The sequence below is a fragment of the Austrofundulus limnaeus genome, unplaced genomic scaffold (genome assembly GCF_001266775.1).
Source record: "Austrofundulus limnaeus strain Quisiro unplaced genomic scaffold, Austrofundulus_limnaeus-1.0 Scaffold29, whole genome shotgun sequence".
Taxonomy (NCBI): domain Eukaryota; kingdom Metazoa; phylum Chordata; class Actinopteri; order Cyprinodontiformes; family Rivulidae; genus Austrofundulus; species Austrofundulus limnaeus.
In genome coordinates, this window is record NW_013952431.1 from 448,150 (window position 1) to 461,931 (window position 13,782).

Consider the following 13,782-nt stretch of genomic DNA (forward strand, 5'->3'; position numbering starts at 1 on the left):
CCTCTCGGGGTCTTTGGCGCTGATCTCCCTTATGTCGGCTTCCGGCTTTGCGGGTCGGGTCTGTGATCCCCCCACACTCACTAATATTCCATTGGAGAGATGCATGCATGCTCACAACTGCACACAAACAGGTGTTTACATCCTGGGTTTTCTATTCGGGCACTGATGGAAGGGTATATACATATAGCTACACTTGTATATATATGTATATATGTGCATATATATAGGTACACACATATGTGCACACGTTTGCATTCATAGCACAATAAAACAAATGTGAATAAATTCTTGTGTTATTGCTGTGTAAAAGTATGATTGTGTTAAAGAGAAATAATTTCAAATGAACAAACATATTTCTTCATTACAAAATTAATTTTTTAAATTATTTTAAATTTACTTAATTACTTATTCATATAAAATATGTTCACCCTGTGTGAATTTCCTATCAGTTTGCTGAAGATGCACCTGAATATAAGCACCGAGGGAGTGGGACCTATCCAAGAAGGCGGCCTCCCTGAGATGTCCGCCCTAAGTTTCTGTCCTGCAGATATCTATGGGTGGGGCTAAAAAGTGCCGGTATAAAAAAACTTCGCACGAGGTAAAGTGAGGTAAATCGAGGAAGTTGTCGGCTATGTCTTTCATTCTTTAAGCGCGTAAATTATTAGCTTTACCCTCGCCTCGTTTATATAAATTGTTACAACTATTTGTATTGTTACTATAAGTTTTAGGTTAACTTTTAATAATGGCTGAGAAGATAGACATTGAAGACATGAAAGCAGCCAACGGCGAGGCTCACCACGACGAGCCCCTGGCCAACGGGTTGGACAGCCACAAGAAGAAGACCACCAGCCCGGAGCCGCTGTCCGCGCGGTTGCTCCGGATCGTCCGGGCCAACCTGCTGGTCATCCTCACCGTGGCCGGGGTCATCGTCGGCGTCTTCATTGGACTCGGTGTGCGCAACGTGGGCCTGACCAAGACCCAGGAAATTTACGTCGGCTTTCCTGGCGAGATCCTCATCCGGCTCCTGAAGATGATCATCATCCCCCTGGTCGTGTGCAGCCTGGTGTCCGGGGCGGCCAGCATCGACCCRAAAGCCCTGGGGAAACTCGGCGGGTGGGCCATGCTCTTCTTTCTCATCACCACACTCATCGCGTCGTCCATCGGGGTCGTGATGGCGTTCATCATCAAGCCGGGGGCAGTCGACAAGCCCCCAACTGTCGACCTGATCGATGACAGCGTGCCGGCTCATAAAGAAATTATAGACTCCTTCTTAGACTTGATAAGGTGAGTGAAGTCCCGAGGAGTGTTACTTTTTTTTTTCTTTTCTGAGAACTTCCACAAGGGAACAAATGTGCTTCAATGTGGCGCCATTTTTAACCTGACTGAGTAACGTCAACAAGCTGTTGCATCAGCTGCCTTTTCCTCTTCATGAGGGCTTAATCCTCTAATCTGAAACCCGGTTTGTCYGTCTGTGCTGTAGCGTAGCACTTTAATTCTCAGCATACACGAAATAATGCTGGTTACAGTTTCCTGAGAAGTTGTAGTGACTTGGTAAAGTCCCTTTACTAAAGAACCAGCCACAACTTTCCCCTCTGTGTTGATGTCAGAGGAACTCCGTTTGCGTGAAACAGACCAAATTAGGCATCAGCAGCATCAGATTATTTTTAGTCTCACAAAAGAAACCATCTCCACGTGTCTAGGTACTGTCACTGGACCGATTTCCTTCAGTAGATATTTTTTTAACCCTGCCAGTACTTCTGTCTCTTTTAAAATAGATGTGTTGCCTTAAAGGGAAACTCTGTGACTTGATTCACAGTGGAAATACAYCAAAATATGAGCGTGATGTCATCTTCTGACACATCACACTGGTCCCTTTAATCCACTGGTTTCCAAAGTCTTCAGACCCCCCCAAAATAAGCTTTCTAAGTAAACAATTATTGCTTAAAAAAGCAGAATGATAATGGAAGAAAGACTGTTTTTAAAAGTCTTAAGATTCAAATTTAAACAAAAGAGTTAAGTTAATCTGTTTTATTGTAATGATCTTTTGACTTTGCCTCAGACAGCATTCTTATCTAGTCATTTCTGCACATTATAGGCACATTTTTGTTTAACTAGAAGAGTTAGACACAATGAAGAAGTACAAAATATCAAGTGTGTGGTCATTCCTCGATAGTACAACGTGTACAATAATACTTAAGCTCCCGAATGTTTCCTGAAAACCTGACAGCTGTTCAGGTTTACATTTCTGATATTGAAGAATGTGGTGGAACCAGATCTGCGAGCTGCAACATAAATGCCCGAATGAAAGAACGTTTGATCTGCATATTTACAGGCATGGGAGGGAAAAAATAAATAAACACACCCTCATTTAATTAAGTTTTAGGTATCGGGACAAGTAAAGCATGTTGTTGTAACCAGGGATTAATATTATCTGGGATTATTTCATCTAACCTTCCTGAGTTCAACACACTACCGGAATAAGAAACAAAATCAGGAGTAATTTTTTATCTCGTGTCGAACACGTGTTTCCAGGTTATTGTAAACACACAGCAGGCCTCTCGTTATTGTTTTGGTGAGTTTAGATGGGGAACATGCTGGGTGGAACTGAGCGGTTCATCGGAGCGTAAAAGTTAATTGTTTGCAAATCTGTGGACTCAGGTTTAATTATCATCATTAAGTACGTTCATATAAAAAAATATACTGTCCACATGTCAGGTCAGGTTAGGTAGGATAGGTTTCACTCTGTTTGCAGCCACTCCAACACATCCTTGTTGACTTTTCTTATCTCCTGTGTGTCTTTTTCCAATTTGAACCAAATGTCAACATTCCCAAGCTGGCGCCCAGCTGTGCAGCGTCTACTGTTGGTGTGTTGAGAACCTTTACCTTGGTTTACARAAAGAAAGTGATATGAAGCTACTCTGGGGGAAAAACATGTCTTTTTTTGTTCCTATCTGTAAAAAGTTTAGCTTTGAAAAGAGCATTTTCCCCCAATTAAAAAAAAAATACTAAATAATTTCCTCAAATCATTAAAGATTACATTACACACATTTTTTGTTGATCGTTTCGGTCACCTGTAAAACAAAACAATGACCGTATAACCAAGCATTTGACCTGGGTTAGGTGTTGGAAGGGTTGCCTGTTCTAGGAGGGTAACAGTATTCTGAAAGTACGTCATTGTAGCTAAACGTAAACAAAAGAGGACACACCCTCAGAAAGGCATGTGACAATTCTGTGTTTGTGTGTATGTGTGTGTGTTAATGGCGTCACGCTGACGCTATTCAGTTGTACGTAAAGATTTGTACACGTATACACACAGTTACGTGTTATTCTCAGAACGTCCTGAAGCCGGACGTTTCCTTTTAACACAGACACGGGTATAAAGAACAGAAATGGTGGCAGATTTAAGAGTTCATTAGAGTTGAGAGTGAGAACTGTGCCAGAGAGGAAGTAACCACAGTGCCAGAGAAGTAGAAGTATTCAGGTGTGAGCTCACTTTCATGGTTTTACTGTCCTCTCCATGCAAGGTAACCATTTTCTGTCATTCTCAAATACACAAGAACCTTTGTTAAAATGTTCTCAAATCTAAGCAGTGTTTGAGGCAACCTTCAAAAACTGTGAAAAACCTACAGAGAGCTCTCAAGTGATTATAGCAAAAGATTGATTTTTTTCTTTCCTGGAGTTAGTCGGTATTAAYCAATCTTTCTGGTTCACTGCGTTTCTGAGATTTGAGTGCGATTGTTTTTGTTGATTGGCTGTAAAGAGCTTGTTAAGGTAACGTCTTATTGCTCTAAATCTTACAACCAACCAAGCACAGAGGCATCAACTGTGCTGGGTTCTCTGAGTTCTTGGGGGTGGCTTTAATAAGCAGTGTGTAGCAACTTTAGTTAGATCATTATTAAACCCGTCACATGATAAAATAGGGGCACAAAGGTTGGGAAAGGGGATTATTACATTTTTTTAAATTTCCACAGGATCAACCATGCCATTCAGTTTGTCTGTATTGCTTTAGTAGTAACTTTTATTTTTTTTTATCTTTATAAAGAGACTTTAACATACGGTTATGTAATGTTCATTCAACCATTATGACAAAACTTCCTGATCTAATGCATTATGGTTTGTTTTTTCTATTTAAAGAAACATTTTTCCTTCCAACCTGGTGTCGGCTGCCTTTCAGTCTGTGAGTATTTGCTCTTTTACATGTTTTMTTTTTTACTATAGACAAGAAATTACATTATATAACAAGCTTAACTCGATACGCTGACTGGGCTGTTAGTGGTTCTTAATGAAAATTGTCTTTTTCCCACTAGTATGCAACTGCCTACAAGCTGATAACAAGGAACGGCACAAATGGAACCCTAAATGTCACCGTAGAGAAGGTGAGGAAAAACTGAAACATTYAGTCATTTGTTATAATGGATTATAAATGTACAAGAAATTGAGTTTTTTTTTAAATCCGTGATGGTGGACAGGTGCCCGTTGGTTCAGACCAAGACGGCATGAATATTCTTGGCCTGGTGGTGTTTGCCATCGTGTTTGGCGTGGCGTTAAGGAAGCTGGGCGAGGAAGGAGAGATCCTGATCAAGTTCTTCAATTCCTTCAATGAGGCCACCATGGTGCTGGTCTCCTGGATCATGTGGTAAGGAAGGTTGCATGTTAATGTTACCTTAAACCAGTGGTTTTATGCCAGGGGTAAAATCAATGCGGTCCCTCGGCCCTCTGCGGCCCGAAGTTAAAAACTGTTCTTTTGAGGCCCTCAAGGTGGCGCTCACGGCCCACAATTGGTTTAAGAATCTCTGGATTATGCGACACCAAGATAAATGTGTAGAACCTTGAGAAAACTTCTAAGGCCTTGGGTCTGAATTAGATATAGTTGTTTGTTCAGTAGGAGACTTTTCTTTTGTGCTGTGTTCCTGTAATCTGATCCATCGCATTGTGTGGTTCCTTTTCTCCCGCCTGTCTGCAGGTATGCCCCTCTGGGTATCATGTTCCTCGTTGCTGGGAAGATTGTGGAGATGGACGACGTCGGCACGCTATTTGCCAGTCTGGGAAAATATATAGCCTGCTGCATTATTGGCCACGCAATCCATGGTATCCTCGTGCTGCCGGGCATCTACTTTATCTTCACAAGGAAGAACCCGTACACCTTCCTTTGGGGGATCTTCACGGCTTTGGCCACAGCTTTCGGGACCAGCTCCAGGTACGGGAATCTCTCAAAAGCACACTTGTTTGCTCAGTCTGGCTAACTGAGCCTCTCCTGTCTAAAACGCACACCTCTCTCCCCACATGGCTTCTGCTCTCGCACACTCAACCCACCCCCGTTCCTTGTTCCTCAGCTCTGCCACACTGCCCCTCATGATGAAGTGCGTGGAGGAGAAAAACGGCGTCTCCAAGCACATCAGCCGCTTCATTCTGCCCATCGGTGCCACAGTCAACATGGACGGAGCCGCTCTCTTTCAGTGRGTGGCTGCTGTTTTCATTGCTCAGCTGAACGACTCGAGCCTCAACTTTATCCAAGTCATCACCATCCTGTGAGTCGAAACGCACATCCCTCTCCAGTAGTACTTTTCCTGCCTCTTCTATAACATTCTAGTACTGACAAACCTTACAAAACTCATCGTAGACTGTGTGAAAAGTGACTTGAGTACGGGTGGAAGAACCCTGTTTAGTGGCACTACTGTGACACTGTCCCTTGTGTTTGTTAGTGTGACAGCTACAGCGTCCAGTGTCGGAGCAGCTGGTATCCCTGCAGGTGGTGTGCTGACTCTGGCTATCATTCTGGAAGCAATAGGACTTCCAACCAAAGACATTTCTCTCATCCTGGCCGTTGACTGGATTGTGTGAGTACACTTTTGTATTTACTCTGTGGCAAAAAAAAAAAAACCCTCTACGCTCAACATCATTAAACCAATGACTTTGATTTTTCGCTCTTTAGAGATCGTACCTGCACCGTGTTGAACGTGGAGGGCGACGCATTCGGAGCTGGACTCCTGCAGTGCTTTGTGGACCGCAAGCTCAAACACGAAGGCGGAGCCGAGCTGAGCGAGGTCAGGATGGAGGGGGACTCGTCTGCCGCCGCCCCCGAGCACTCGCCGCTCATAGATAAACGAGGGCTGAGGGACAGCGCCGAAGGTTTCAAGTCTTCCAGTGAAAAAGAGTCGATGATGTAATGCTGCTGCTGACACTTTCAGGGTCACTCCGGACAAGCCTGACGCTTCTGGAAACTAAAACTTAAGGTTCAATTCCCACCCACCCCCAACCCCCCCATTTAAATTTTTTTTTTTCTTGTTTTATTCCCTGCCTTGAAGAAAAGCGTGTAAGGAGTGAGGATGGACGCGCACACTACAATGCAGAAGAAACTCTTTGACCTCACCACCCTGTACAAAGTGGTGGTGGGAGGGTGTTTTTTTTCTTTTTAGGGGCACATTGGTCTACATTAGACACATTTCTGTGCATTTGATTGGTCTGGGTCAACTTTAAAGTCAGAATGTCTGTGACATCATTGAGTACATCTATATCAGATGACCAGTTTACACACCAGTGACCTTCAAGGTGCAGTCAGTAAATGGATAAAAAGTAAGGAAATGGTGGAAAACATTGCAATATAAATGTTAAGGGTTGGTCTAAATGCTTTTAAGATGTTGTCATATCTCYTTTGTGTCACTGGTTGCTTCTGACAGCACTCCATTTTCTAAAACGAGGACATTTCTGACTTTAAAAGTTAATGAGAGCCCCCCTTAAAGCATATTCTACTCAGTCAGTTTCCACGGTCAATGTACAGAAGGTCAAATGTGTCAGTCTCCTTTTAATTTGTTATATAATAAGGGTTGATATCTTACTTGTGAAACCCAGACAAGTAGGATGTCAAATGGAGCTAGGGTGGAACATGTTTGAGTCGAGTATAGCCACTTTCATGCAGGTTTTAATCAGTGCCGGCTGTCGTCTGAATCACTGTATTTTATATTGACTGTCATATAAAATACATTAGGGATGGTAATGTTTGCCAGTCTTAAGATGCAAATACTTGATTTTGAAAAACATGCAACAGCTGTGTAATTTCTGCATCTGGAAAACTCAGTTTTATACATTTGTAAAGGCTTTTCGCTAATTTTTTGACCAAAAAACATGGGACCAATCATTTAKATGTTTAGTTTTCCTCTTTCCTTTTTGGATCATAACGCTTTGGCTAAGTGGTGCTTTTAATGTGCAAGCACAGATAACACTTAACAGGTACAGTTAAACGGAGGCAAAAAKCGATTTCAGTCTATTTAATTTATTACGGTAGTATGAATTTCACCTTTTTTAGTTCATTTAATTTCTTCATAAGAACCAAAGGTACACAATCAGTCTTTACCTGCACTAAACAAAGCTATAGAGAGTTAAATCTATTTAGTTGTATTGATTTGCAGTAATGTATGATATTTGCATTATGTAGATGCTAGAAATCCCACTGCTACATTTAGATGTAATTTATCTTTATGCCTTAAACCTGTATAAAAATGCCATATTAATATATAGAAAAATTCACAAAGATTAGATTTTGGATGTCTTTGTGGGAGGGTTTGAAAGCTTTCATGGACTATTTGTGGCTATGCAAAAGAACCTGTAAGAATCTGTCCCGTGTTGAGAGTAAAGTTTTTATTGTATTCCAAAGGACGTCCGATGACATTATAGCTTCGGTGCCGACTCAAAGTTTAATGAAGAATCGTGGATGTAAGCTGACTGATTTTTTTCTCACCTGGTTGACTCTGTTGGCCTCAGCTTGGACTTTTCTCCTTCAACTGCTTAGAAAAACTCTCAGACCAAAAAAGTAAGAGGCAAATGAAGGAGACGACTGATCTCTTGAGGAACTTTTATTATTATTTTTTAAATCTCCCTCGTTTTATACGAGCCGTTTCTTCTGCTCCGGTGTTTTAAGAAAGTATAAATAGGTTTTAAAGCACAGTGTGATGATGACRGTCTGATGGTGCAGCACGTGGTATGAATACTGTACATGTCACGCTCGTGTCAAATTACCTTCCACTGCATGTGTGTCTTTACCCAGCCGGCTGCTGGGTTTTAAATGAACTTTTGTAAGGGGGATTTTAAAATGTTTTCAGTAATGAAACAAGTCATTGTTTTGACTTCAGGCCTTACTGTCCATTTGTTTAAATTATTATTTATTTTTTATGAAAATCCAAAGAAATTTGTAGCCATGTTTGGCATGCTAATTACTCCCAACCAGGTGTTTCACTCCTTCCATGACTTCTCAGAACCAAATGGGGCTAGACTGTTATTTTATATCTTCTGCTTTTGTTTTGTCTCCAGTTTGTGGGCTGGATGGTTGCGTTTTTGTGTGTTTGTGGTGTTCCAGTTTGCACACTGAAGCAATCTTGTTAAATGGAAAGTTGTTGCATCCATGTTTGTTTTCTCTCCCATATTTAAAACTAAAAAATAATTCTTGAATGTCCCAATTTTCCCCCATTGGATTGAAAGTACTTTGTGTCATGAAAAAGTTGTTGAACTGTGAAGAATTGTGTCACAGTTGTTGTTTTACCCTTTCCAGCTCAAGGTTGTAAAAATGTTCTTGTTTGCTGAACATCTTAAACCACATGGATGTGTCAGTCGTGGGTGTTTGTTCCAATGAGGCTATAATTTAAAAGTACAACAATAAAAAAAAWTTTTTTAAATGCTTGTGTTGCTGGTGTTTTAATCTTTCAGCCCCAGTTTCAATCGATCATTTAATTGGAGTGCAAGAAAATTATGTTTAGAGGGATGCATATTTACATGCAGCTGCTTTTATGGCTTTACATAAATCAGTTTGTTCTCAAGTCTTAAAACCATGTACACCCATGTGTAACCAAAAACTAAACCGTTTGGTGACTTATTTCAATCTAAAACTGGTTTCAGAGAAGTAAAGAGCAGTCAGGTCCTGCTAATTATTGGACTCAGTTTAATGAAACACAAAGTGTTGAATGGATGGACGTCTACAAGTGATTAAAGATGAGTCCAAAACTCCACTTTGTGAAAGAATATTCACACCTAAACAACTCTCCTGCTGCCCGGGTCACAATGACCCACAAGGCCTCAAGTCTCAACACTGAGGTCTTGTGGGTCATCTACAGTATTTTTGACCTAAGGGCAGCAGGAGGGTTAGTGGCAGAGTTGTAAAGTAACTAAGTACAAATACTTTGTTACTATACTTAAGTAGAATCTTTGGGTATCTGTATTTTACTTGAGTAATTATTTTTCAGCATACTTTTTACTTCTACTTCTTACATTTTCACAGAACTATCTGTACTTTCTACTCCTTACATTTTTAAAAAGGCAATAAGTAGAAAGTCATTACTTTTATTTCACTTTTGCTTGTTTTCATTCCAGCTTGTTATTGTAAAAAAATAAATACTTTCCATATAAACTATGCCTTCTACAAAGAATGAATTTAATTGTGGTTGAATGAGAAGTATAAATGTATAAAATTCTGATACCGTAATAGTTTGTACACAAACAAATCATGTCACACTCCTGCAGGACGTAATCATTAAAATAAAAGTACAGTACTTAAGAAGTATTTGTATTTCATGAATTATATTATTGCATTTGACCACAGCCCTCAGAGTTTCCTTTTGGAGAAAAGGTTTGGGCAGCCTTGACTGGTGCATCCTAAATTTAACATAAATTAATTATTTTAATACGACAGTCATTTCTGCATTGTTTTCCTAATAAATGTCCTAACAGAAAATCTAACTGCTCATTTTAAATCAGTACTTTTACTTTTAATACTTAAGTACTAAAAATAACAGATACTTTAAGACTTTTACTCAAGTAATATTCCTAAAGGAGACTTTAACTATTACCAAAGTCGGTTTTATTTTGGAAAAATACTTGTAATTTTACTCAAGTATCACTTTCTGGTACTTTATGCAACACTGGTTAGTGGCCAGTATTCTCAGGAGTGGACTTTCTGGCAAATTTACCCAGAGGTCAGAGAAACAGAATAAATGAAAAAATAAATGAAGCGACATCTCAGAAGGTATGTTAAACAATTATTTAGAAAAAAAAAAAAACAGAGGACGTATTGCATCTTTAAAAGAAAGTATAAAGATTTGAAGAAAACAGAAAAAATAGAATAAATAATTGAGACCAAAATTAATATATTTAATACAATCAGATGAAATGCTGGGGTGTACAACCTTGGTGCTGAAAGAGAAAGTGCTTTCTTGACTATAATGATGCTCCACACTCAGCTGGAAGGAATGTAAACACAAATCCAGAAATAGTTTCAAGTAAAGGTCTATTGACTGTGTGTAGTTTCAGGACACGGTCGCATCACTAAACTGGTTTATGGGGAAGAAATAAGCTTTGTTCCAGTAAAGTTACATTCCTGGTTTAGATCCGCCAAAAATAATGACTCAATAGTGAGTGWGTTGTGCCATCTTGTGTTCATGAAGAAGAGCTGCTGCAACCACAAACAGAAAAGTTGAGATTTTTCTTTATTTGACCATTTTTTTTAAATGTGACACACAAATACACAACACACACTTATCAGAAACTTTGCAGGACACACACTAGTTGGATGAAGGCGTTTTGTTATGTCCCTATTACAATCAAATATTGCACATAATTATTAATAAAGGATTTCACCAAAACAACGTTGCAGTTTTTCAACGTACGTGTAAAACCTCGTAAGACTTTGAAATAAATGTTTCTTCTAGAAAGAGACACAAAAAGTCTAAGAATATGAACAAAGTATAAATAATGAAAATAAATAAATAAAWTAAAACAGCATAAACGTTGCAGGATCAATCTTTCAAATTATTAGCCCTTAAAATTCAAAGCAACAAAAAATAATAAATAAAGCAAGAAATGCAAAATGGCCACACATCAAGTAGTATGAAACCAAAATCAGCTAAACTTAAGAGCAAACAATATTTTCACAAAGTCACAATGTTTTGTGTCTTCATGTTTGGATTCCTTGATTTGTATCGGAAAAGACCTAAAAAATGTTGAAACATTTCTGCCCATATTGTTTCCTAATCTATCGAAGGAGCTGATTGTAAATTTAAAACTTGAAAAATGGAAACTGTCTCAATAAAACAAGGCAACGCAAATTAACAAACCATGTCGTAACTCAAAGGTCACCTGTTTAAAAATAATTCTGTACATTAAATACTGCAAGATTATTCTCCTATAATTTAAACTTTGTTTTACAGCAGTAATATTTACACTGTACAACACATTCAGGGTATTACGAGTAAATCCAGTTTTTGATTAAAAGTCAGTACAATAATGGATCTCTGTCTCTGTCCATTTAAAAAAACTTTACACCAAAACACATTAAAATGAAAAAAAATATTTGACCGATTGTGATTATAAAACTTATCAGCTAACACAGAACATAAGTCAACAAGTTGGCATTGTGTAGTTTTTTTTCTTGGCCAAAATAGAAAAAGAAATTGAGGTAAACTAGATTAAAAAAATAACAATCAGTGCAATATAAAAGGGCCTTTGAGCCCCTTCCGTCTCTCATAACTTGCTTCTATCGAGCCTTTTTTTGTCAGGGTTCGGGTACTGCGGGTTCTCGATCACCCCCTCTCCAAACTTGAGCTCCAGGAAGGCTCTGTGGTTGTTGGGGCCGTAGGCCGTGATGCCAGCGAAGGGCATGGGGACCAGCGGCTGCAAGAAGTGTTCCGGGAACTCCACGTCTTGTTTGTGCTCTGTCCACGTGTCTTTAGTCATGACGGCGTTCCGGGGATAGAAAGGCCACAGGTCGACGTGCAGATGGTTGGACTCGCTGTACTGGACTCMGTAGAAGTCTCCTTCCACGGCTCGCTCCCACACGTAGCCGTTAGCGTCCACCAACGAGCCCGAATCCAGGTTCTTCAAGTGCTCGCAGTTGGGCACATCCTCCAGATAGATCCCCAGGTCCACATCGTAATCCCACGGGATGATGTCCTGGTGGCGAATGGCGCCGAGCAGAGACCCTCCCTCCAGCCAGTAGCGCACCCCTGAGCTCTCCAAGACGTTGATGACGTACTTGGTGGTTTCCCTGAGCGATCGCAGGCAGCAAGGCGGCGTCCAGCGGTCCAGATAGAGATAGTCTGGCGTGTCGTCTTGAACAGTGCTGAAGCAGCGCGYCGTCTCTTTACTGCAGCCGTACCACTGGTCCTTCCCATCGGGCATCAGGAGGCGCTTCAGCCCGAAGCTCCTCATCAGCTTCCCCGTGGCCTCTTTCAGTCGGGTGTCAGCCTTCCACTGGTTGTGCGCGGAGCTGAAAAGTGGCCGGTGGCTCGCAGAGAAACAGGGGCTTTCCAGCAGTTTGACCTTCCAACCTCTCAAGGACGTCTGGACAAAAAGAGCGGGAAAGAGAGGCCGCCCGAGCGGGACGGACAGGTTGAAAAGATCCTCGGTGCGAATCAGGACGACGGCATCTCCCTGTAAGGCTGTGCACACACTCCCGCTGCTGCCAGAGGCGGCAGGCGAGTACGTGGCTGTCCACTCTCTGAGGTTCACCCTCAGGTGGAGGCACTGCACCGCAGAGCGAGCAAGCACGGGTGCAGCTACCAGCCTCACAGGCCCCCCGCCCTCACCTTCCAGCTCCTTAATGAGCCTCTCCACAACTCGAGGCTGCTCCAGCACCACTCCATCAGGCACTAACAGCACAAACTCTGTCTGCACGTGGAACTCCGGCCTGTGAGCTTGGGGCGGCTGCTCGGGGCTGGGGGAGAGCACCAGAAGCCGAGCGCCCTCAGGAAGCACCAGGGGCGGGTACGGAAACACGTCAGCCACGGCCAGGAAGGGCAGCTCCGGCCGCTGACGAAGGAAGGAATTAGCCACATCCCCTACGTAATTCTCAAAGCTTTCAAACTCCCGGAGGAGAACGGTCACCCGTGGGCTTCGACCGTGCCCTTCCACTCCCGCCACTCCACGTTCTCCTCCGAGGACCCCCAGGCTTCCTCCGAGCCCCGAGCCCGGCCGAGCGGCCCTCCTCGTCCCACGGCCAAGCTCCTTCCTCTTCTCCATCATCTGCTGCTGCGCTCGAGACACATAATAGAGGATAAGGAGGTTGACGATAATGGCACCAGTTAACAGAGCCTGGCAGAAAGTGATACGCATGGCAACAGATTACTTCCCAGTGCTTCTTCAAAGAGTTTAAGCATCAATAAAGGCACCCAGGAGCAGGTCTTTGGTCCTCATGTTCAAAAGTGGATGAATGAGATTTGGATTTACACTAAAAATGAAGAAAGGACATACATATATTATTAACAGATTTGAATGGGTATACAAGTTTTATAGCAACATCTCTAAAAACGAATAAATAATGATAATATGACACAAGAGCAGGTTATTTAGCGAAAAACCTCTAAAAATATAGCTATGTATGTCAAATGAGTGCATTACACTATGCAAAGTTATTTTTAGTAAATCAAACGTCTGCATGACTCACCTTTAATTGAGAGTACATAATGATACTCGATGGAAGACACTTATTACATGCAATTCTTGTACATTTAGGAAGCGCAGCATTAATGAATGTCATTATGCTCACATTTTCAGTCAGCTCTGTAGCAAATAAAAAACGCATTTACTCCGCATCATTTGCAAAAAAATGCACAGCTGTGATTTAAACCATACTCCGGCATTAAAAACAGAAAGCCGTAAGTAAAGGGGAGTATTTAAATTTCACGAATTTACCAAGAAATCCTGCCGTACGACTTTAGCATTGTGCTAGCATACTTCTTCGGTGTCTGTTGCTCGGAGCAACAACAATACTTCCGGTCATCGTCCTTCAGAATTAAAGTATAA

General features: G+C 41.4%; 2 protein-coding genes across 4 annotated transcripts; one reads left to right on the top strand and one right to left on the bottom strand.

Moving 5' to 3' along the window:
* The first annotated feature begins 458 nt into the window (after positions 1-458).
* On the top strand, positions 459-8,666 carry slc1a5 (solute carrier family 1 member 5). Its single transcript, XM_014005215.1, has 8 exons — positions 459-1,284; positions 4,135-4,177; positions 4,308-4,376; positions 4,470-4,636; positions 4,964-5,197; positions 5,334-5,528; positions 5,703-5,837; positions 5,933-8,666. The coding sequence occupies exons 1-8, from the start codon at positions 743-745 to the stop codon at positions 6,165-6,167; spliced, it is 1,620 nt and encodes a 539-aa protein (XP_013860669.1). The 5' UTR covers positions 459-742; the 3' UTR covers positions 6,168-8,666.
* Positions 8,667-10,452: 1,786 nt separating this feature from the next.
* Positions 10,453-13,744, bottom strand: fkrp (fukutin related protein). Of its 3 annotated transcripts, XM_014005217.1 has the most exons (3): positions 13,672-13,744; positions 13,424-13,539; positions 10,453-13,207 (listed from the first exon to the last, which is right to left on the bottom strand). In XM_014005217.1, the coding sequence occupies exon 3, from the start codon at positions 13,090-13,092 to the stop codon at positions 11,503-11,505; it is 1,590 nt and encodes a 529-aa protein (XP_013860671.1). In that variant the 5' UTR covers positions 13,093-13,207; positions 13,424-13,539; positions 13,672-13,744; the 3' UTR covers positions 10,453-11,502. The 3 variants fall into 3 exon arrangements, with proteins under 3 accessions (XP_013860671.1, XP_013860672.1, XP_013860670.1); XM_014005218.1 differs by having other exon boundaries at positions 13,526-13,737; XM_014005216.1 differs by having other exon boundaries at positions 13,424-13,737.
* Positions 13,745-13,782: the final 38 nt, after the last annotated feature.